General features: G+C 38.8%; 1 protein-coding gene across 1 annotated transcript in view; it reads right to left on the bottom strand.

Moving 5' to 3' along the window:
- The window catches only part of PATJ (PATJ crumbs cell polarity complex component), a gene marked incomplete at its 3' end in the record, with an annotated part of 149747 nt that overhangs the window by 33352 nt on the left and 92168 nt on the right, over window positions 1–24227 (bottom strand). The window contains exons 28-33 of the mRNA XM_082002835.1: window positions 18558–18649; window positions 9032–9104; window positions 5569–5661; window positions 1624–1695; window positions 980–1097; window positions 238–371 (exon numbers count right to left, since the gene is read on the bottom strand). Of these exons, the coding sequence (XP_081858961.1) occupies window positions 238–371; window positions 980–1097; window positions 1624–1695; window positions 5569–5661; window positions 9032–9104; window positions 18558–18649 (582 nt within the window). The remainder of the gene's footprint in view (window positions 1–237; window positions 372–979; window positions 1098–1623; window positions 1696–5568; window positions 5662–9031; window positions 9105–18557; window positions 18650–24227) is intronic.

The raw sequence follows: 24227 nt of genomic DNA, 5'->3' as shown, positions 1-24227 counted from the left end.
CACAGCAGAAAGCATTACTGAAGCACAAACCTTTCGATTTAAACAGGAACAGACAACTGATCCGATATAAGGCAAAATTATCAATTTGTTATTGGAAATCGTAGTTGCCGGTTTCTCCTCCCTGTACTGAACAATTCATTAGAGCAATTACAGATTAATAGCATCATTAGCTTCTACATTTTCTTTGTCTCCTATTCTTTAACAGACACTGTAAATATTAGTTTAACAGAAACTCACCAGTGGAGTGTCTTTTCCCCCGACGATGCTGAGTCCTAGGCCTGACCGACCCTTAGATATCTCTATAGTCATCTCCTGCCCTGGAACTATAGGACACGTTGCTGGATCCACAGGCAATGGAGGTGGAAAGACACCTAAGAACATAAAAAGGTGAAGAAATAAGTCACACTATTCAATGAGAAAATGCAAACTATCAAAGGAATCGTATCGGAGCAACTAATTAAGCTCTTACATTTTGCTCTTCACCTTTACAAATCTAAATTGAACTACTGCTCTGAGTCACTTCTGAAGTCTCCAAACCGTAACAACTCCAGAGCTCTGGGAGTAAAGGTTCAGAGTAAATGTCTGGGAGGACATTTAATTCAGTTATAACTTATACAATTCAGATCACCACGGCAAGGTGTATTATTCCATTCAGGACAAATAAGGCCACATATCAGTACTGTGGAATGGACAGGATGTCCCAGGTTGCATTTCCTTCTGTTTTTATTTTAATTAAAAGGAGAAACAATGCCTTCATATGTAAAAGTGAAGAAAAACAAGCAAAGACATCTCCAAGCTCTCAAAAATACAAAATGAGAAAAAATACAAAAACTGTATAAAGTAACTTAAAATAGGTCATTCGATGTTCAAAGGAAAAAATCTCAGCAAAAGTTATCTGGAAAAAAAAAAAAGAAAAGATGCATCTGGGTTAGGGTACTAAATAGACACTATATTGGTGGAAAAAATAACCAGTTCATACTACGGCTGGTGACCTCTCCCTCTGGAGAAAGATACGTAGGTGCTGGCACCAGGGGTATCTCCTGTAAGTGGACTGGTACTTTTGCTGAAGTTTTGGATTGTTTGATCTGGTTGAGGACCTAAAAGCAAAGAAAGCAGAAGCAAGAGAGACAATCACAGAAAGGCATGTTATGTGGACAACATCATCAGTGGTTGATTATCGTACCTTATTAAATCCGGAGTCAAAAGAAAGGAAGAAAGCATTAAGCATAGATGAACTGAAAACATTCTCTTCATAAATAAATGGATAATCAGGATTAATGGATAACTGTGCTTCCAGAAACGCTCATGTAGGAAGCAAGGACAGCACTCCACCTTTCTCAGTTGTGCCTCTCATACCAAATAACGTGGGGTTTGGGTATTTGTGTTTTGGTTTTTTTGTTTTGGGGTTTGTTTTTTTTTTTTACTTTTAAACAGCAAAGAACATCCCTGACAGCCTGTGTGACTATTTCCGTATCATTAAAGAGAAGTAAGTAATTTTTTAAGTTTCTCCCCAAGAAAATGATTTTAATGTCCTCCCAGTTAATCCCCTTGCCACCAACTCAATCTTCAACTAGATCCAGCCCCCCGAACACCCCCCGTATTAGTTAACATAGCCACATATACATTTTCTGGGAGCTGCTCCTCCACTTCCTGCTGATCCACCAGCACTGGTCTGTCGACTTTATATTTCACATCCTAAAAAGTCAAAAAAGAAAGTGAGGTGTATTGAAAATGTCACATTAGCTTAAATAAACCATCCTCCAAAACTCAAAATGATGATTCTGGGCAAACACAGCTATATTTTGTCATACAAGTGCACTTGTAGCACAACACAAAGATGAAGCCCAGAACTTAGAAGTAGAAAAAATAGTATAAATACAGGGAATGTCATGAATTACTAAAAACAAACCGAACAGTTTTGAAGGCATACAATGTAAGAAAAGGGCTTTTTGGGAGGAGATTATCATCCATGGTCTATATTGTTCCTAAGCAATAAGAAGCTCTAAAGAAGAAGGAAGTGCATCCTCCGGGGTGACTGGGACAGCAATTCCCGCGCTGTGTGGAAGCGTGCAGGTATTAGCGTGCCGAACCCCTAGAACACAGGTAGCTGAGATCCTTTGGTGTCTACTGCAGGAAGCAGTTCAAAGTCATCTGTTCTCTCTTTCCCCTCCCTCTTTCGGTAGTCCTCAGCAGTACTGAGCATGATGCCAGCACTTAAATAAAGTAACTGCCCAAAATCCATCATCCAGCCCCATTATAAATATCTCAAACAATGGCACTTCAATCACGGGCTCCACTTGTATCCTAATTTCTTTCCATATCCTCGCAAAACATTTTTCCTCTCCTACTTCTACAACTGCTTCCCGGCAGTTACAGCGTCCTCCCTTTGTTAGCTCATAGCCAAACTTAAGCCCCTTTGATCACAGTATTAGTTATGTTACCCCACGTTAAAAAACCCCATGTTAAAAAACAGCCTAGTTTTCAGAAAAGCTGAGTACTGACTTCAAAAGACAACAGAAATATTCTGCATCTCAAAAGAATTTTTAATTAAGATGACAATTCATACATTAAAAAAAAAAAAAAAAATCAAATTTTAGGTAACCAGGCTTGAAAATACTGGCCTTGTTTCCTAAAGTTTTATTATGTTAAATCATGCCAAGCCCCACAGGCTGCATTTCTGTTTTTTTTTTTTCCCCCCTGCATTTTTCTCCAAGCTTGCTGTAACTAAACAACTGTAACTATTATCCAAATGGATAACACGAAAAAAGACAAATTGGTGATCTCATTCTATTATCAGAGGTGTTAGGGGAGAAATGGGAAGACTGCTTTGCCATTTTAAGAGAGACTGTTTTAATGAGCAATGAAAAAAAATATTTCATACTTCCCTTTTTCATTCTGATACGTGACTAAAATTGGAAACTTCATCTTGCACATCAAGTAAGCACCAAGCATCACCTTTAAATCTCTCTAATCTTCTCCATTTAACTCAGACTATGCTAGAGGTGCCTGGACAAAATAAAAAGATTTCCAGCCCCTCAAGCACTGAATTGTACACTCAGCACTTGTCATAAGCCTGGGACCTGACTGGTTTAATCCAATTCAGTTCTGTCAAACGCATCCAAAAGTGTTTTTATGAAGTCCCTCTGCTTTGCCAATGTTTCAGGGACAAGTTTTCTGTTTGTGTTAAAGACAGATTATTATTCCAAGTTCAAATCTTCTAAGGAAAATGAATCCGTTCTAACATAGCAAACGTCAGTTTAATTATCCCACCTACCGGACACTGACTCTGCCAGGACACTAATGATGCAAGGTGCTTCAGAGCACTCAACGACGACTGCTCAAGCCATTTTCACCTTTATCAAGTTAAAAGTTTTAAGACCATCTCAGAGCCCCACGTATCAATTCTTTTCCAACAACACCTTAGAGAAAGCCAGATAGCAACAGTCCTCAGAAAACCATGACCTTCTATCAGGCCACCTCAAACCTCAGCTAATAAACATGCAGACTTTTCCCAACACTTCCATTGGCTCCAGTTCAGAAATAAAGTTGTTTTCTTTCCCCTCTCTTATCCAAATCTGCAATGATGTCCATTATATAACTTTATACTTTTTAGTGATGAAGTGACAATAAAAAGTATCTTGGGAGAGACTGACAAATTTATCAGCAACAAATGAATAGAGAATGATTTGAAATTTTTTTTTTTAATTACAGCTGTCACTTGCTGAGACATCCTGCCCGTGTTTTAAGCTGCGTATACTTGTGGAAGATCTTTGCTGATAAGCACATACTTTTTATTTACTCAGAGAACTTGATTTTACTTGTTGACTTTTACATTCCTGATTTCTCATGACAGATGACTGAGAACTTCAGTAACAACTGTGAAGTAGCATTGGGCTGTAGAAGCAACCGTCATGCTACGAAAAATAAGGAACTGTTTTCTTTTGCCTCAACAGCCATTAGAAGACTGCAAGAGAAATCTCATTTCCTCAAAATAACAAGCTGTCTTGTGCTGCACCGCAGTGTTGAAGTCTTAATGCCAATACGACTACAAACTCATTTCCTTCTGGTCCGAAGGGACTGATCACAACCATCAGCATTCACAAAAATAAGATATGCTGCATAGAAATACTTGCCATGTAATTTTAAAATCCTGATTGAAAGAAATATCTGAAATTATGAAACTGGCTTTCTCCACTATTTTTCATCCGTTTATGCCTCCAAAGCAGGGGCTGGCCCAGCTGACGGCAATATGAAATGAGCAGTTGGATCTATGGGCTTTCGAATAGTTTTCTAAATCCACCTCCTAGCCCTTAACTTTTCGGTATCTACTTATCTAATGGAAAAATTAGTAAGCCACCTCTAAGCAAATATACATTGAATGACGGCAGGGCAACACAGCAGCCAGAAGCGACACATTTGCTGCCTGTACACAATAAAACTCTGATTCATTTATATTCCAGCACACCAAAGGAAGACTGTGCACAAGGCTACCAAATACAAGTAACTGAACTTTTTTGTAATCCATTAGGAACACAAATCAATCCATTTTACACGGGTGGTTAATTCTGATTCTTGAATAGCACATAACACTTCCTAATTCTCAGAGTTTGTAGGCTCTTACTACTTATAGAACATTGTGTATATTCAATTCATATTTGCAAAACACAGGACACTCTTTGCAAAAGACATGATGGAGCAGGAAGAAGACACCTAAGAAAATAAAAAAACCCAGCAATGTCAGGTTTTCTTCGTTGCGGACAGCACACACAAACAGTGCACGCACAGCAAGTCTCAGCCAATGCACTCCTCAAAAAAGGAGTAGGCTGTTGGAAAAAAGCCTGTCTCAGCAAATTTTATGTACCTCTATGTTAGTCACTCTTCAGCACGTTTAGTAGTTTTCCATTTTAAACTTTTAACATAGAGTCAAAAAAAGAGATTAGAGCTGCACCCTGAAGGACTTTCAGATTTCTGATAATGCACAATCCTGACATATTAAACAACAAAAAACCCCATCTGTATCAATGAGAAGTTCAGTATTTATTACAGTGCATGCTGACAGTACCACATCAAACCAGAAGTTATGGGCTTGATGTAGAAATTACTGAGAGTAACTCTATAGCTGTGTTATTCAGGAGGCAAGACTAGATGATGATAATAGACATTTTGGCCTTAGAATTTATGAAGCTATGAATATAAATAAGAATATGATTTACAAACCACGCTTTTTTTTGAAGTTTGTCACACATGGATGGCAAGAGTGGAAACTCAATGCCCTCACTGAGAAAGAACTCAAGAAAGGGCCAAAATGCTACATAAAAACCTATTATCTCAATATTTTAACAAATTATACTGACTGCTTAATCCATGAAAACAGACTACGTACGTAAAGCTAAAAGCTTGATTCTGCTCTTACATGTACTGGATATTATTTGACAAAAGTACTGGATGTTATTTGACAAAAGTGCGCTGTAGTACTCCAACAAAAAGGTGGATAGAAAACAAATCAAGGCAATGACCCTGTCTTTTCTAAGCTCTGATCATCTATAAATGTTGCTTTAAGTCACTTACAGCTTTGTTGGATTCCTCATCAGTCAAGGTTTTCATGACAACTTCCAAACTCAGGTCTTCTTCACTGCTTGCAGGTTCAGTGCCACCATGATCCTGGTAGAAAGGATTGACAGGAGTTTTTAAACACAGCTATGATCCCCCATAATAGCTACAGAAAAAAATTAGACAGTTTTACCTTGTCTTTTGTTTTTCTAAACAAGTAGCAGCATGAAAAAATAAAAAGATCCACAATTAAAGCATCCTAATGTCAGGAGACAAATAAGTGATACAAGTTTCAAAAGACAGACCTTTGTCTCCATTTGGCCAGCCTGAAGTACCATGAGGCAGTGCAATATGAGCGCTTCGGTGCAGATCTGGGTCAACTTTCAAAGTCAGACTAATCCCTACCCACTGTGAAAACTGTTGAGTTTGTATTAAGAAGCCTCTTCCAGACTTCTGTCGGGAGGGAGAGCCTCATGCATGCTCAGCACGTTAAAGGAAGCACGGTTTCCCTCATGCAGTCTGAATGGGTTGGTAGCAGCAGGACTGAGTGCTCTGCCCTGGAGGAATCGGTAAAGCCAAAGCTCTTCTGGTTAGAGCAGGTGGCCACCAAGCTCAGTAGGCTTAAGCCAGCACTGGAGCACAATTCCCAACCTGAAATGCAAATGTAGCCTCAGGATTCAGGTACTTCCGCGCATTACAATGAGAATACTGCCAACGACATCCAATGCCGAGTACTGGAGAACTGGCAAATGAAGGGAATGGCCCAAAAGACATAAGTATTTTTGTGAAGATGTGCTCCAGAACTTTCTCCCACATGAAGTTCTTCTCTTTCTGTAGAGGATTCCCAATAAAAATGGCCCTTGAAACATAAAATAGCACCATACTAAGTAGAAAAGCTTGTCTGATCAGGATTTTCTGGTATTTTCTCTCGATAATAACTTGCATATATTTAAGAAGTATATGCTTGCAAGAAAATTTATTTCCTTCCTATACCAACAATTAAAGTTAAGATAGCTAGGAAATGGCATCTTTTCAGGAAAAATGTTAAGTCAGAATTTAAAGTTTAGATTATCACTCATTTGGTTACACGTAAAATTTAACGTGTAAATTCTCCTTCCCTTTTTTAAACCAACCAGGTCCTGAATATGAAAAGATTTTTTATCTATTATTTTGATCTACTTTATTTTAAAATAGTGTGAATAAACTTAAGCCTTTGATCTGCATTTGGAGCTGTTCTCTCTTGCAAAGCAAAATGGACTATGTGAAACAAATAAAATTTCAAGACCTTCAGTCCTAGAAGCAAAATTATTTCTGACCTTTCATTAGACATTTTACATTTAAGTGCACAATGAGAATTACGCAAATGTCTCGACTGCCACTTGAGCAGGCAAAGTACCTCTGCATTAGTACAAAGGCTCACGCTGTTCAGTATTGCAACAAAATATCTTGTTCTGTGGCTTTCTGATGAATGAATCTTTTTAAAAACAGGTATTTTACAGTAATTAATATATAATATACTTTGCTTCTGGTGGCTTGCCCACAGCATTACACCACAACGTAGTCTTATCCTGTCCTACAACTTCATGCAATGAAGCAAGACCCTGTTTTAGGACGTATTTACCGTTTATCGCTTTCCATATTAAAATACCTTAATGAAGATAAAGAGATAAGATGAAGAAAAATAACACAATAGTACATGGTAACTACGGCACCCTGCTATTCTGTTACACTAGCCAGGCTATTCAATGTGATCTGACAAGTTTCATGTACAGTGTATGTAACACACAACGTTAAATATTTATTTGTTAAAACAATCAGTTTTGTTTCACTCTATTTAAAGACAGGAACAGTTAACAAAGGAAAACAACGCAAAGTTCTATGCAACAATAATATCTTTTGGCTACATTTATTTTATGGAATAAAAAGACACTAGCTAGAAGTAAAAACCTGCATTTACTTATCAAACAGACACAACGTAAATAGTAAGAGCTTGCCACTAATGCAAGAAACTCAACCCACAAGCATCTACCTCTCAAGGCAAACATCGCACATGAGGCTGAGCGCTTCGGTTTCCACGTGCTGGTAAGAGTCTAATTACAGTCATTTGACCACAGCACAGAACGTGCCTAAACAAAGCTTCGTGGTTCATCCTGAAGACACAAATATTAAGCAAAGCTGGGAACAAATGCAGGTATTAAAGAGTCAACAAAAATAAAATGAACTTGGGCTCTGTAAATTGTAATTTGCAATCCACCAGCTGCACCTGGAACACGCTGCTTTTATGGAGGAGAGAAGGAAGTGCCAAAGCACTGTCCAAAAATGACTCAGATCTGGACAAAAACTAAGCAGTTCTTGCACTGTACAGCACTACGCCTGTATGGAAGCAGCCATCAGTGGTAATATAATCTGGAAAAAAATAGCAAGCATGCGAACAGGAGATTCATCCAGCATTACCTAGCACGGCCCAGTGCTGTGGCATCACAGTAATGCTTATTGAAATACCAGGAGTTCAATGCACATGAATTTATCAATTCAAGGCAAGACAAACCCCAATTGAATTAGAAAACATCTTTTGCTTTATTAGCTCAAATAGAAATAGAATTAAAAAGCAACAGCAAGGGTAAACACGTACTTTATCTAGAAAATTTAGTTACACCAAATCGAGATGTCAAAATGATAATAATGTGGTGACACTGCAGGGATTCATGGTGCACAAGAGAGCAATCAGTCTACACTGGGGCCGAGACAGCAGCTATAATAAAGAAAAACATTGCCAAGATTACCACACTAAGGAAGTTTTTGTATTTGAAGATTGTGTGCTACAACACTGTCTACTAGAGCTCACTGCTTAAGCAGCCCTCGTCTGCTCCTCCAGGAAGAAAATGAGCAGGAATGAGAGTCCCATCCTGGAGCACGGGACAAAGTGGTGGGCCACTGCTCTCAGTTAGGCTGGGATTGTCCCAAGGGGCTCTTGTAATGCAAACCATGTACACAGTGACCTCTTTTACCACAGCTAGATGCTCGTCATCCCTATTTTGTTTTTAGAGATGCTGACGGGAGGGTATTCTGGGGGAAAAGGAACTTGGAAGGTGGGAGCTTTCCCCTGAAAAATGCTCATTTCTCTTCTGTAGGAGGATATCCATGTTCCAGGCAAAAGAGCCTTACCACGACTACTCTAAGCAGCTGAAAAAGGAGCAGGATAGACGGCAAGGTTTTCCTTTGGAGACTTCTCCTCCTCCTGTTCAGCAGTAACCCGTGTAATACCTGTCGTTAATGCCATGCCAGCCCTTTCAGTAATGGTGAGACCAATAAAAGAGAGACAGGGGAAAATATGCCTGTTAGGTGAAGTTCCTACCCAATGCATTTTATGATTCAGTGTTTAATTAGACAAGGTGCTCGAATTTATAATGAACTGCTAATTATGATTAATCTATCTAATTTAGCAATCCCTAAATAAAAAAACACAACCCACAAACCTTACCTCAATAGAAGAGTGGGAGCTGGAAGGCAAGGGGAAAGGAGAAACTGCCATTTGATTGACTGCATCTTCACTTCTGTAAAACAACCAACCACCAACATATTACACACTAAACCATAATGGCCAAACTGTTTTTTTTTTTTGAGTTGGTGTTGCCCGTTAAGAAAATACTCTTACTAGCATGAAAGGTAACTTGTTTCTTACCAGAAGTTCGAGCGTAGAAAAGGACTTCATTTTTACTTTTGTTCTGTGCTAGCAAACAGATTACATCCCTTCTTGGGACCACAGTAGTTCCGTCTGGACGTAATCGCATCACATGACATTCTTTGGAAATCTGATTTTGTGGGGATTATCAGAGGATGCAATATATGGTCCCTACACATCAACAGATGTGCTAATATTTCATTACCCTCTTCGAATAGCGTCTACATTTGTAAACTGCTTGTTACTCTAACATTCACATTACTGAAATATAATACCTGTTTTACTACAATAGATTGCTTTTTCTTTTTTCTTCGTATTGGCCATGGTCTTTTTTTAAAAAATTCAATGTAAAAACTTGGAAGAACTTCTACAAAATGTACAGAGAAAAAAAACATGAACATTGATTCCCCCTATACATAAAGTGCATTATTTTTCAAAGATGCTTATTATATATGGTATCTTTTCCTCTGTCCTCTTTAAAATGCATTCCTGAGTCAACATCTGATTACCTTGTAACTTGCAACCCGCCCCCCCCCCTTTTTTTTTTTAAATTAAATAGCATTCTGCCTTGCTAATGTTTTTCCTCAACTGCCATTTAAAATTACTTGGCTTACGGACTTAGCTCTGCATTTTTTTGGTCTCTGTAAAACTGAACCAAGTAAAATAAGATTTCAGTGACTTGTTTAAGGCAAATCTGAGGCATATTAAAAAAAGACTCCAGATTTTGTTTCAAAAACTGTACTGATGCGCCTCTTCATTTTTGGGATGAACGGAAGCCAGGAACATGATGCAAACCCCATTTTGCTGAGGGTTCAGTACTACCACAGAGCCTCTGCTCACCAAAATGAGAGAGAGGAGAAATCCGTAACACTGCTGCTTTGCAGATACAGAAGTTGAGATGAAAGGAAATGACTTCCCATGCAGTGGGTCTGATTTCTGCTTTTATCTACCCTCCAGGTCACCGTAAGACAAGCACAATTTTTTCCCTCTTTAATTTCTGAGATAAAATATTAGACTAGTGTGTGTTTAAAAACATTTTATAGGAGTGCCTGGAAGAAAAAAAAGTCTCATTTTATCCCTCAAGAATTAAACACATGAAGCTAGCATGTTACGATCACTCAGCAGAGCAGCGTGTGGGAAATTCAGTCACAGGCACTTGAAATGATAAATCCTGCAGGCAAAGGTTGGTGAATTCGTTTACTTATCTTCAACCAAACAGCCATACAATTCAAAGGAATTGGTTCTGTGCTGCTCACTTCTGTATATATCTCCTCTCGACCCTGCTCAAAGCCCTGCAAGAGTCAGAAACCAGAGTGGCCCGTGATGCAGAAACACGTGTGCACAGGGCCAAGACAAATCTGAGGAACGCACAGAATCAGGCCCGTGAATTTCGTGTTTCACAATTCCCAAGTGCGTTTTACCCCATAAGGCATATTAGGCAACGACATTTTTGCTCCCCTTATCTTCATGAGACACCCATCTAATTATGTTGCTTTTCTAACCTGTAAGAAAAAATCCACAAATGTAAGGTGTCTGAGAGTCCCAGCAATTTTAACTTGACTGTAGAGATTTTTCTGACAGCAGTTTATATGAAGCACAAACAGCATGAAAACTACCAACACTTCTGTAGCTTACAATGTATGCTGCATACCTTGCAATGAGAAGAAAACCTGAAAATAACAAGGGATGTATAAACTTTTCTAAGAAATATTCTAGAAATTGCTAGACAGAAGCTTCATGATCTGCATGATAAAGTGGGGTGTAATTAATTATACAAAATAGTTTCTACTTCATACACACACAATGTGGGGTTTTTTTTTCCCCAGTTACTGGGCAAACATTTTTATGCAGTTTTAAATGGATGGACATTTTTATTCCAAGCAATAAAAAACCACTTACTTTTTCCCTGGGAAAAAAATGCAAAAAATAAAAAGGAGAAGGTTACAAAGTGTCACAACTTGTAATCTCCCCCTGCTAGGACTTGTACATATTTAAATACTTTAATGCTGCTTCAAAGGAGAGTGCTTCAAAGCAGAATCAAAGTCGGAACATATTTTAAAGTGACAGATCTAATAATAAATTGCTCTTTCTGCTCTCCACTTCCATAAGTGTCCTCAACTAAAACATGAATTTATTTACAACTAGAAGGAGCAATCATTTTCTTTTGATGCTGGAGCAGACAGCTTAGAAGTCTGAACATCATATTCAAATTACAGTGGCTGCGAATGAGCATTCAATGTATTTGCCAATAGCTGCTACACAACCACCTCCGAGAAAGCTGTTCCCAGCTACCAGTGCTCAGTATTGCTTGAGGTTAAGATGTCTAAACACTTCACAGTCAAGACACAGCTTCATACTTGCAGGGTCAAAGCAACGTACAATGCAATTTATACAGCAGGGAGGCTCAGATGCTCCCCCTCCATTATCTGCAGAAATTATAAACATCCCCTGCTCTTGCTCCAGCTCTCATACCGCTTTGTATAAGAGGCTGGGACACCAGCCCACCTCCTCGCTGAGCTCGTGCACCAGAGAGCTGTTTATATTTCACCAGTTACATATAAACTGAACAGGGAAGGAATTCATCACTCCTCCCACAAATACTTTTATTGCTTCTAACCCCTCAGGATGAGTTTCTGAGCAAAAATGGGAATCACATCTGCTTGGAGGTTAGAGTGCCTATTGCTTGTACCAATGTCACTAACTATAGCTCGATACTGAAGAAACAAGAAGCTTCTCTCATCGCAAAGGGTCACAGGAAGCAAGAACAAACCAATATGTAAGTGGCAAAGACTCTTTAAACTTTAGAAAAGTTCATACCCTTTACGATTTATTGGATTAGATTGCCATACTTTACTACGTTTTACTTCCTTTCTAGCCTAAATAGGATGCCTGGACATTCTCCATCCTTTCTCACTGACCAAAGAGAAGAACTTCTGATGTTTTGCTCCATTTAACAACTGCATCTCTGATGAAGGGGGAGATGTGCATCTTAAGCAAAGACAAATACAGTTATTATAGACTAAAATTAACTACCATAAACATTTGGCACTAAAAAAGCCTTAAGAGAGCAATATGCAAATATAAATCTAAAGGGATTACTCATTCCATGCTGCAGAAAGTAAGCCTGGAACTTAAAGTTGTGTGTTGTAAGGCTTCAGCTAAGCTGCCCTGCAACACTGTGCTGCACTTATCAGAAAGCTGTCTCTGGCAGTTTGGAGGAATGTCACACACAGCTGGAATGGTCTATGAAGCATTCAGAAAGTTACCTTTCTTAAAGATGATAACCAGAAGTCACAGCCTCAGCCAAATTCAGGGTGGTTTTGTTTTGGGGTTTTTTTGTTTGGTTGGTTTTGGTTTTTTTTTTTTAATTTGCTCATCAACCTCAGACTTGTAATTCCTGAATTCAGGTTCCCTGCCTTCCTTTGAGGACATTTTGTGTTTTCCTTTTTACTTACTTTTACATCTCTTAGATTTCTGATGGTATAATCTCACCGTCATGCAATGCTAAGAAAATGCTTGCTGAGCATGCTGAATGAGATTCATTACCTGTCTAAAGCAGAGCATCTTGTTTAAGTGTCCAAACTTCTTCTGTGATCAGTGCAAAATCAAGACAAATCCCAAACTAGACCCACTCATCCCAGCACCTAAATGACCTAATTTAGGACAGGACAAACTGAATTGCTCTTTGGAGGTTACTGACAACTGTTCACTAATCACAGGAGCCCAGATGACTTCTAGATGTTTAAACTAAGGGAGATGAACCTCCTGACAAACTATGTGCATCTACACACATCATCAACACTAAAAGGTCATTTGACAACAGCTTTGTAAGGGGTTGCGTACACTTTTTGGGAATACAAAGTACGTCAAGGATCAAGAGAAAAACCCAACAGGTTGTATGCAGTTTCATGACATCTTAGTTGGACCAGATCTGGAGAGAAGTGAACAATGTTTGCCCAGTAACCCTTAGGACTCCCCACTGGTTGTGACACAGGTCAGGATCTCTTAGTTTCTCATCTTTGTTTTCCTCTAGATGTTCCTTTGGAAAAGAGGAGCTGCAGGAAAGGTGCAGGAAAGGTGCACACTGGAAAGGCAGGCTGCATTTTTCCTTCAGCTGGGTCAAGGCAAGACCTTTGTATTGTGAATCTTCTTGAAAAATCTCTCCTGCTAACAGCAAGAACAGTCTTGTTCTCCCTTTCCCTTCCATCCACTCCTAACTATGTGAGAGCCAAATGCATACAGATATTTTAAATGAACAACTAATGTTCATATAAACTGCAGCTTAGGTCATTAAAGGTTTGAAAGAGCCTAAATTACTCAACTTCCTCAACTGTGCACTTGTTCCCACATGCATATGACAGCAAGGAGGAAACAGCTCTGAAGAAAACAGGAAAAGTTAAAACTTGCACACAGAATGTCTGGCAAGAGCTTATTTTTAAAGCTTTCCCACATGCAAGAACCTAAACAATCAAAGCAGGTAAAAACAGAGTTTTTACTATTAAAATATGACCAATTATGTAAGTTAGAACAAACTTAAAGCAAAATAATTTCTAAAGCATGACAGTATTTTAGATTTTGGCATACAACATACAATGTTACTTAGAGATGCTCTAAAAGAAGAGCAAAGACTCAGTGACAAAGTGACAGCAATGGAGAGTGTTAAAAGCACCGAGAACTAGCCGACCCAGCACTGCCTTCGCTTTACCGGTCCTCAGAGTATAAGGATCTCTCTCCTTTGCATGTCACCATAAATAATACGAGATTAGTCTCTACAGTTACACCTAGAAATGGAAGGAGGGGTCATCTGACAGGGATTTGTGGGCTTCACTGAGACGCTACGAGCCCATCACCAGAAAGCAATGATAACGGAATGACTGACCGCAGTGTGGGAGGATGACTCTGGACAGCTAACAGATGGTATTTAAATAAGCAAAATCCTACTGTACTTTATTCCTAAAGCATTTCTCATGTTTCATCACAGCAGAAGACAATTTTCTTTTAAGGAATAAAGGTATACCAAAGAATGAATCACAGAACTGAACACAATGGGATGATAGTTTGAAATCAGTGGCATTCACTTTGATTCAAGCATTCAAACTACATTTGATCTGCTTATTATACCAACACTGAAACACCAAAACAGATTAAAGGCAGTTAATTGAGCATGGAAAAAACATTGAATTTGCTGAATCATCAAATTCTCACTGTAAGCCAGCATTCTGATACAAACTGGATTTCCTACTACAGATGTAAAATCAAATTATATTGGTTTATTATGCATCTTAAAAGGATGGACTTACAATGCATGAACAAAAATGACAATGGATACAAAACCCATTCTATTTTGGGAACTAGGGCATAGAAACTCCTACAAGAAACCAGCCCCTTTCTCAGATTACTACCTGGCTAATTCCTGATGTTGGAGATTCAGATCAAGAATTTCAAAAGGCAACTAAGACCTTTACATTCCCTATTGCCACCGGCTTCCACTAGTGCTTCCATAGCAAGGCTCCTTTATAAACTTTGGAACGCTGCAGTCAAATTATTATTTATTTCTGATATTCAGAAATAAAAAAGACAGCCCATATTTGCTCTGGTAGCTTGAAATTAACGCAGCAGCTGTAATACTTTGAGGTCAGATAAAATGCAACTGGACACTAATCAAAGGAAGCACTCGGATCAAGCCATTTCATCTGACTAAAATCTTGCCGTGCTTGGGCAATCCGTTGGTTTGTTTGTTAAACTGGGTGAGCAGGTTAAATGCCTTCAAATTTGTTACTGTAGAAGGCTACAAAGCACAAGATGCACTGAATCTAAAAAAAAAAAAAAGGTTAAAAAAAAAGTAAAGTGACACTATAACTGCAAATCTTTTAGATGCTATTACAAGCTCATGTAATTAATGAGACCACTGGGAAACAGTGCTGTGTTAAGACCTATATTTTGGAATCTGGCCAAAATCAACTGTTTTAAATAATCATCGTCAACTTAATTGAGGAAAAGATGCTTATAAACCAGAGTGAGAAGCCTTCAAATATAAGGGGATGTCTATGATTCTCACAGCACATACTGCACTATGTCTCATCAGCAAAAATTGCAGGAAAGGGTGGGAATGCAATTGCAACACTACCTGGCTATGAAAAAAAAAAATTGTTAACACATTTTTATGGCACAGATGGTAAGTTAGGATTTTAGTAAAAAGTCAAAAAGGCTGAGGACACCTTCTATTCTTTATTTTTTCCTAGAAGAAAATAAATGTGAGTGCAACAAAATCCAAGTTATTTAATGATGGTTATTAGAGTTCTCACAGAAAGGCTTTTCTGTGGCCAGGAGTTTCTGGGCTTCTTTCATAACTGATTAAAGAGTTTATGGAAACATCCCCCTGCCCTGCACATGAACCACAACACCAGCAATAGGAAAACCTTGATGCTGTTTCCTGCTTCAAAGTTAAAAGCAGCATGCTTATCGCCAAGCATCCTTCATCTGAGGGAAATAAGGCCTCAGGATATCAGAGGGCACTTTTTAGTAACAGTCCAAGGGTCCCACCCAGTTTTGCTTTTATGTCCTAGGTCAGCCTGGTCAGGCATGCAGGAACTTTTCAGGCTGCAGAATGACGTGTGTCTGGAAAACTATAACCTACTCAGGCCTTTCACTGGTGAAATTAGAACATTAATATCTCCACGCACATGAAGACCAAAGCCATTTCTCTCATGACTCCTATAGTACACATTTTGCTACGCTGAGTTGTGGCCTCTTCTTACTGCGTGCTGCAGGATGTGTTTTGGCTATGTTATGCTATGGGCCTTCTACCTTTAAAAGAAGTTGCACGGATAACAGCGCTCAGGAGGAGGAAAGTAGTATTTCTGTTGCAACTGGCTCCTCCTCGTTTTCAAAGCATAACAAATGTAACGGTATCCTGCTTTTTCCAGATCATTAGAGCCCAGAGGAACACATCTGAAGTCAACCAAGCAGCAAACCTACCAGGAGAGCTGAGTCTGCTACACTCAGCGCTTTATTCTCAGCTGGAAAAACGATTGCACGTGCAGGTATGAGAGACGGATGGAGATTCAAGATGCCTGTTGCCACTCTTACTTACTGCAGCTGGCACCACAATGCATTAAGTAGTGGCATCGCAATACCTCCACTTTATATCAACTTATTTCAACATTGTAAAAAAGCAAGCAAAAATTTTTCCTACCAAACTGCACCACAGACAAGACTTCTGTGTCAGCACAGTCTTTTGGTTCGTGTTTTCAAGCACATCCACTGGTTTTGTGGTGTGAGATATAGGAACTGGAAGCACCAAGATAGAACAGGCTCATGGAATATTTTTCAAATGAGAAAAGAAAATTATTCTTGTTTTTCCTTAAAATTCACCTTTAAGAGAGACAACCTGATTTGGCTTTGCTAAAATTTTGAAATACCCCTCTTACTATGAGAAGTTGACCATATACCAAAAAAAGGAGACATTAGTTTTCTCTCTGCATTACAGCCAGTGCTCCAGTTACTAATGACATTCTTTCAGTGGGAGAATTTCCTTCCATTGCTGTTCAAACAGCTGCTCAGGTCAAGTGAACAGACCCATCAGTTGTCAGCATATTTTGATGCAAGGCTGAGATCAGTGACAAGATGTGTACTCTTGGGAAGTGTGAAGACATAAGTTTACAACCTCAGCAGCAGCATTTAAAAATGGAAACTTTTTTTTTTTAAAGCTCTAGAGACAAGACTTACCCAAAGGTATTTCCAATATCTACTAATTATGATCATTAAGACAACTTTTTGCCAAGAAATGCACTTCTACACAGGCAATCTGAAAAGGGGAATTATGGCTAAGGACTTACATGGCTTTATGTCTTAAACACAATACAAAATATGCACCAAGGATTTCCAATCCATGGGTGACTTGAGCTAACAGGCACCCTTCGTTGCAGCTCCGCAGAGCAAAGTGCTCTGCAGCCAGCTGCAGCGCTCAGTACAGCGGGGCCGGTTGCAAGAAGCCCACGCTCGCCGTGCTGCCCGACAGCACTAAACCCAGCCTTGGGTTTTGGTTTCGTAAGTTGTGGTTCTGCCTCTGGAGCTTCCAACCAGACACATTTTCCACATGCAATTAAGTAATGGTGCGTGAGTTGTTGTACATGACGTTTAATTTTCAATAGCTAGGGAAGGTAACACAGGAGCTGCAGGCAAGATCATTAATCTTCTCCAGATCCTCTGTGCTGCCAAGTATAGCAACTCATTCCTCACGGCACTAATGCCGCTCTTCCATCATTTCTGTGTATGCTGTACCAGACAGAGCCATGCGAGTAAATGTACACATTTGTATGCGTTCACCCACAGATTATTACATTGTTCACAGGTAAGCTGTGTATGAATGAAGAATATAAAACAACATCAAGTATGATGTATATGTCAGTGGGAAGACCACATTATAAAATGGCATGGGGATAAGTGTCCAACAAAAGTCACAGCTGGAACAGATGCACTTACGAAATTTCAATATATTAAACATTATAAAAAATATATAATAAATATAAAAAGCTTATATAATATATAGAGAGCATATACGAGTTCTTGGAAAAAGACAGCTTCTTCCCAGACCTCCCACCCAGGGTTGTAAGAGGAACACTTCCGGAATTATAGAGTGAATGCATGGAGGCATCTTAATTCACATACAAAGAGGAAAAATTTTCATGCTTGGAGTAAAAGAAAAGATGCCCAGATGTAATTCTTACGCAGATGAAAGGTTGTTTTAGCACATTCCCTCCTACAGAAGTGCTCCTTGTCAAAGTCAGGTTCCCCACCTGTACAAACAAGCCCTAGCTCACCTTTTAAATCCTCTTTTGAGGTCCATACAAAGCTATCCTTCACACACCCACCCTGCCCATGCTCCATGTACTCCATCCACACTTGCTTGCTCCCCTCACAGCAGCTCCCTCTCCAGCCCAAGCCCCTGCACCATTTTCACTCCCTTCTGGCAGTCTGGGTGAAGCAAGCTGCCCTCCCCATCTTTGTGCTGGCAGAACCAACCTAAAGCACTTTAAGTTCGGGAGGAAGAAGCTCTTATCAGGGTGTACTCAAACCAAAGAGGGACAGCTCAAGTCTTCAGCAGACACCCCTAAAATAGGCATTCAATTACATTAGATCTTAGTTCTTTTACATTCTTAAGGAGAACTCTTTAACAGTCCTGAGATGAACAGTCAAGGAAAAAGTTTATTTCACTTCAAAGAGAACTGAGCGAGTTCAGCATTTTCAAAGCAGGCTAAATATGTAAATACGTAATGTAATAGGCTCAAGTGGAAACAAATGTTTTGATGAGAACTGTTCTTACCGTATGAAAACTAGCTTGACCTTTGATGGGGCAGTCTTAATGATTGCAGAAGCGTTCTGATGACTTCTTCCATACAGTATCTGATTGTTTATCTGTTAAAAGAAAACAAAGATTTTCAAGTAAGTGGAGAAGTATGCATTGTTTTAATTTATACCACCAAGACTTCCAAATCTACTGTGGAATAAAGAGATAAGACTCAAAGAAAATGCAGTCCGCAAAATATAAATCATATAACTTGTGAGGTTCTTTCAGACAAGAATACCAACATGACACTGATAAGATACACCTGTCTGTATAGTGTAGCAGAGACCAAAATACCAGCGCTGAGGCACTAAGAGCTTCTTTCAGGCAGAGCTGCAGAAAGACATCATATGATAAGCACATAGGAGGGCACTGCTCAGCTTGGCCCTGGACTGCCCAAGGCTGTTGCTCCTTCCCTCAGCCAACTACTGGAGGAGAATGAGGGCGTCTGCAAGTCAGCAGCCAAACCATTTCTCATCAGCTTTCTTATCATTCCTTTCGAACGGATAAATCCTAATCTGATTTTAAGAAATCCTCCAGAGGAGGTGACAGAATTGCAGCCTTAGAGTGGATTTTAAAACATTACATTTTCAACATCTTAGACTCCAATTTATCAAAGAAAAAATACTGTATTAATAGCAAAACATTCCAAGTTTTATTCTAGACCAATATAAAACAGGAATCAATACAGAGATAATTTAGTCTTATTAGTAAGCCACAACTGAAAGAAATCTTTTACTCTTTTTCACAGATCCATAGAACAGATTTTTGTTCCCTGATTTTTGGAAAACAACTTGATCTGAGAAGAATCATATAGATATGACAACAGCACAGATTTTGAGACGGACACTTCTATATCTTACCTACAGGCAACTGGCAGTTTAGGAAAACTTGCTGTTAACATTGTGCTGACTCTTCAGTTCCGCTGAAGGAAACAGAACTGACAGCCATGCAGACAAAGGACAATTTAAGGACATGCTGCATCACTTTTGCTGTCGTGGATCAAACACAGCAACAGGCACCAAGTACTAGTTTGGACACCTTTGCTGTGTGCAAGCAAATGCTGCAGTTTTCAGAGGGAAATAGCTTGGCTTTAATACAGTATCTGCTTCAGGACTTCTCTTTCTAAGGAACTAGAAGTCTTTTCCCAGTTTGAGGAAAGTAAGACATTTATTGTCTGCCAGTGCCATGCTCAGCGAGTGGGACTTCAACAAGGACAATGGCATCTCTGATATGAATATAGTAGTTACCTCCAAGCCAACCAAAAGCATACTCAATATCATACCACAAAAATTACCTGCAGCATAAAAATTGAATATTTAAAGCATTTCATTCATTTCACAGGCAGGGCTTGTGTTTAACACCTTGCTCCACCTCAGCCTCCCCACAATGCCCTGAGTTTCTTGGGCTTCAACTTCCGTTTGTTAATGCCTCCCACCTCAGAGGTATCTAAGAGGATGCTTGCCTTGAAATGCTCAGGCATTGCACAAACTACAATCATGAAGATCATATGCAGAACGTAAGGTAGATATGAATACCACAATAAATTTCAAGAAAGTAAAAGCTGAGCCGAGTATGATGAGGAAAAAAAAGACTATGTCAAAGAGATTAACAAAACCCTTGAGCAGTCTCTTAGTTGTACCCTGATGGTTTTCAGATTTAAAACTAAGCTGAAGCAACCACTCAGCAAGGTGGTGAAGGAAAGCATCTTCCCCTGACAGCAAAGAGGAGGACTACCAGAGCTGTCTTCCTTCAACTTTGACAATTCATACTGGAATAAGCATCAAGGTAACAGGGTTCTGTGAAAGAACAATTATTTACCTACACCTGAATACCTGTGAACATGAACATGGAAACTAATTCCAAAGTAACATTTAACATCTCTTGTTTTTCCCAAAAAAGAAGGCAAAACTTTAAAGATGAAGGAAAAGAAATTGAAATTAATAGTATCGAAGTCATGATGTTAGTTCAGGTTCACGGTTCAGCTTGTCTCATGCCTTGCTGTCTAAGCAAGCACCGGCGGCTTCCAAGCATGCAGAATAATCTGCTATTTAACTCTGTCAAAATTCTTACACCATGTATCTTGATTAGATTAAGGCATGTCTCTGGAGCTGGAGTGCTCACACATCCTTCCAAAGTGAGCAGCTAGCTTCATTTCAATACTGCAATTTCTTCCTCCCACTCTTAATTTACAACATGATATTTATATTCATATTTGATATACCAATGTTATTTAAAACAATAACGATAATGGAGCCCAGGAACACATTCGCTAGTGATTATAGAAGGACTTTTTGTTACTGAAAATGTTTGTATTGGATTTTGGTTTTGTGTTCTTCGAAGATTTTTTTCATTCAAACAAGAAATAACTGGCCAGGTCTTACAGCCTTGTGTCATACAGCCTGTTTGGTCATATTGGCAACTTCACAATATTCCCATTTTATTTTCTATGGTCAAAACAGCATGCAAGTTCATCAGTTAAATAAGGACAATGCAAGGACAAGAATAAAATCCTTAACACTTGATTATTCATGAAGATTGAAGTGCAAACCACTTACCTACCAAGTTGCTTACTCTACAAAGAAAGAACCAAGAAAGGTCTACGAGAGTCTAAGCTGAGCAAACAGCATCATGCCAACATTCATAAGGGTTCAATATGGTGCTGTCTGCAACTGCCATGGTTGCAAAGATATAGCAAGAAGCAACACTTTGTTAGTCAATGATAAATGTAAAAATCTGGTGGCAAAAATGAATGCTCGGTTGCATTCTGGCTTCAAGCTGGACTTGACATTTTCAGTGAGTTTGTTGACTTAATTTCTCTGAGTTCAAAAATAAATTATTCACTGGGAATACTGTATGCTTTACGAATTGTTTGGATTTAGTTAAATTAACATCAATTTTTCTAAACAGCAGACTTCTTAGATTAAAATTTATGGTCTTTACTCTGGCTAAATTAATCCTATTCAGTAGATGTATCAAATAGTCCAAAATTTAATTAGCTGTGAGCTGGGTCTGTAAGTTATAATTACTTAATTACACCAAAACGAAAGTATAATCAAAGTAATATATCTCCACAAGGTTTTGGACTGTCCCACATAGTTATTAGAGCCAGTACTAATTTTTCTTTTTTCTTTTTTTTTTTTTTTTAAAGTGTTTTTTGGAAAGTAAATTAATGTTCTGTTAGCTTCAGATTCCACAGTGATGAACAATGCACAAAAGCCTACTTAAATAAAACAAAAAAGAGAACATCTAGGATTTAATAAGGAACACCATTTTAAATCTTTCAAATTAAATAAAGTAACACGTCAGATTAACCAGACAATACTCAGAGTCAAAACTTGTAAATCTGTGCTTTACTTTTTTCATTAGAGATTAGAAAAGAAAAACAAAGCTTTGACAAAGCAAAAGAAATAAACTGATCTAAATCAACCTCAACTCTTCTTTAAATGTCTCTTTATGTAACTTCTTGGAAAGACAGGAGAGAACAGAGAAAGATTAAAACATGCTACAGGTACGAAGTCAGGTCAGCACACTTAAGTTTGATCTTTAATATAACCCTACACTGCTTTATTGAAGATTTTATCACATATCCCAAATGTACTGATGCCTTCACCTACAGAAGGTTTGTTTTACAGTTTCATACACTAAAGTAGCAGAAAGTACAAACTCACTGAAATCTGAACTCTTAAATTAAGCAAAAAAATTTAAAAGATTGTTTGCTTCTCAAACTTTAATTTGCAGAAGAGAAACATTATATACGGCTGTTTAAAAAAAAAAAGAGCACTGTTTTTACTATGTGGCAATAATGGAAATCCGTAAGATTAGTATCATTTGATTTTTATGAAAATCAAGTTAAATGATACCCCAAAGCCAGTAAAAGAACTGGCATGGCTTTCTATAATAATTATTTCTTTGTAGCAATGCATTAGGTTCCTTCTAACCACAGGAATTGTAGCATTTTGAGATACAATCAGACTCTGAAACAATGGGAAAGGTTTCAGCTTTCTGATCAGTCAAATTATATAGACTGAAAGCCCATAAAATACACCAACCCCCCAAACAATAAAGCAAGAGGAAAACAATTGAAATAAAAAATAAGTAATTAGAATGTGCATTCTTCTTTCTCACCAAATTTCTTGCCCAGCACACGTTCAAACATGTGCATCATCTAAAGTGATCAACAGACCATCAAACCCATGAAGACAGAAAATCTCCTGCCCTGTGTCGCAGTTCGGCTTTGCCGTTGGCTCGGCAGGCAGCTGACCCCTGCGGTTCCCCACCTAGAGAGTGCGGAAAGAGAGACGGGACGACAGAAAACTGCAGAAGACCTTTGTCCTCGCGAACAACCGGCTTTCTGATTACAGCTTTACCTTACTGGCAGCTTTAAAAATCACCATCCAACGCTAACCTTAATTGGTAACCTGTACATGAAGTACATGAAAAAAATATTTGTATCCTCCTATGAAAAGATCAGAAGGACACTATTCCTCAACATTACCTTCAGTAAATGAATCTGAAAACAAGAACAGAAGCTTTGAGTATTGCGTTTAAATAGAAATTAAAAAAAAAGTCACCCCTGGGGTTCATAATTTTAAATGACTCTTCAAAACCCCAACCAGTTTTCATGCAAAAACCCCCACTAGCTTTCTATGCTCAAGTTACTGTCCCTCTTGAGGGTTAGTACCACTTGCCTAATACAAAGTTACTGTCTTGAAACAGGAAAAAAATAACAATCCCACAACAAATAAACTGAGAATAAAACACCAGTCCCCCACATTCTAAAACAGAAGTGGCATCATGAGTTTGGCTGGCTAGTTCATTTACTTGGGTAAAATACTGATGTATCTATTATATTACTGCAGCAGAATTTATCTAAGAATCTTAAAATAGCAATAAAAATATATGTAGCAGAAAAGCCCTCTGGCTTTGAGATATAATCAAAATGGCATTTAAAAAAAAAAAAAAAAAGCCTCTCAACAGTCCAGAATGGACAACAGGTGAACTCGTACCCCAATTCTTGACTATGAAGACTAGCATTCACTCTTTCAAGAAGTGCTGTGGTCTCCTAGAGCAAAAGATCCGAACAAGCAGTTTCCTTCCACTTCCTGTCCCATTTTCAGCATGAGAAGCAGGGACAGGAAGATGGCAGAAAATCCCAGCATCAGTAATTTAGCATAACGGGGCTCTGAACAGCTTGGTTTATTAATAGAACACAGCTGATTCTCTTACGGAGAGATGATAATGATAATAATAATAATAATAGGGTGGATTATTCAGTGTGAATAAAACCTACCAAAAGGACAGACCCCCGCAGAGTTCACGAGCAGCGGGGCTTAGCAGCACAGGTACAGCACCACGTGAACGCGCTGCGGGCCATGCTGGGCACAATCAACCACAGGACTAAGCCCAAACTAATAAGACACGAAGCAGTGCAGACACCTGCACTAAAACAGCAAGAGTGCAAGGCAGGAGCACCACAGATGGCTGCTTTGCTTGGAAAAAGAATGGAAAAGCAGAATTTGTGTCATGTAAAAAATACATTCTTTTGCACGGGGTCCAAATTCTGACCCAAATAATTTTCCTCCACGTACGAAAGTAGGGTGAAAGGACCTCCTCCCTCAAAAAGCTGTTTTCTCCAGCAACATAGCC

Source organism: Phaethon aethereus, assembly GCF_964289735.1.
Source record: "Phaethon aethereus genome assembly, chromosome: 8".
In the NCBI taxonomy this organism is placed as follows: domain Eukaryota; kingdom Metazoa; phylum Chordata; class Aves; order Phaethontiformes; family Phaethontidae; genus Phaethon; species Phaethon aethereus.
Note: the sequence above shows the minus strand (reverse complement) of the source record. Positions and strands in the feature narration are given on the sequence as shown.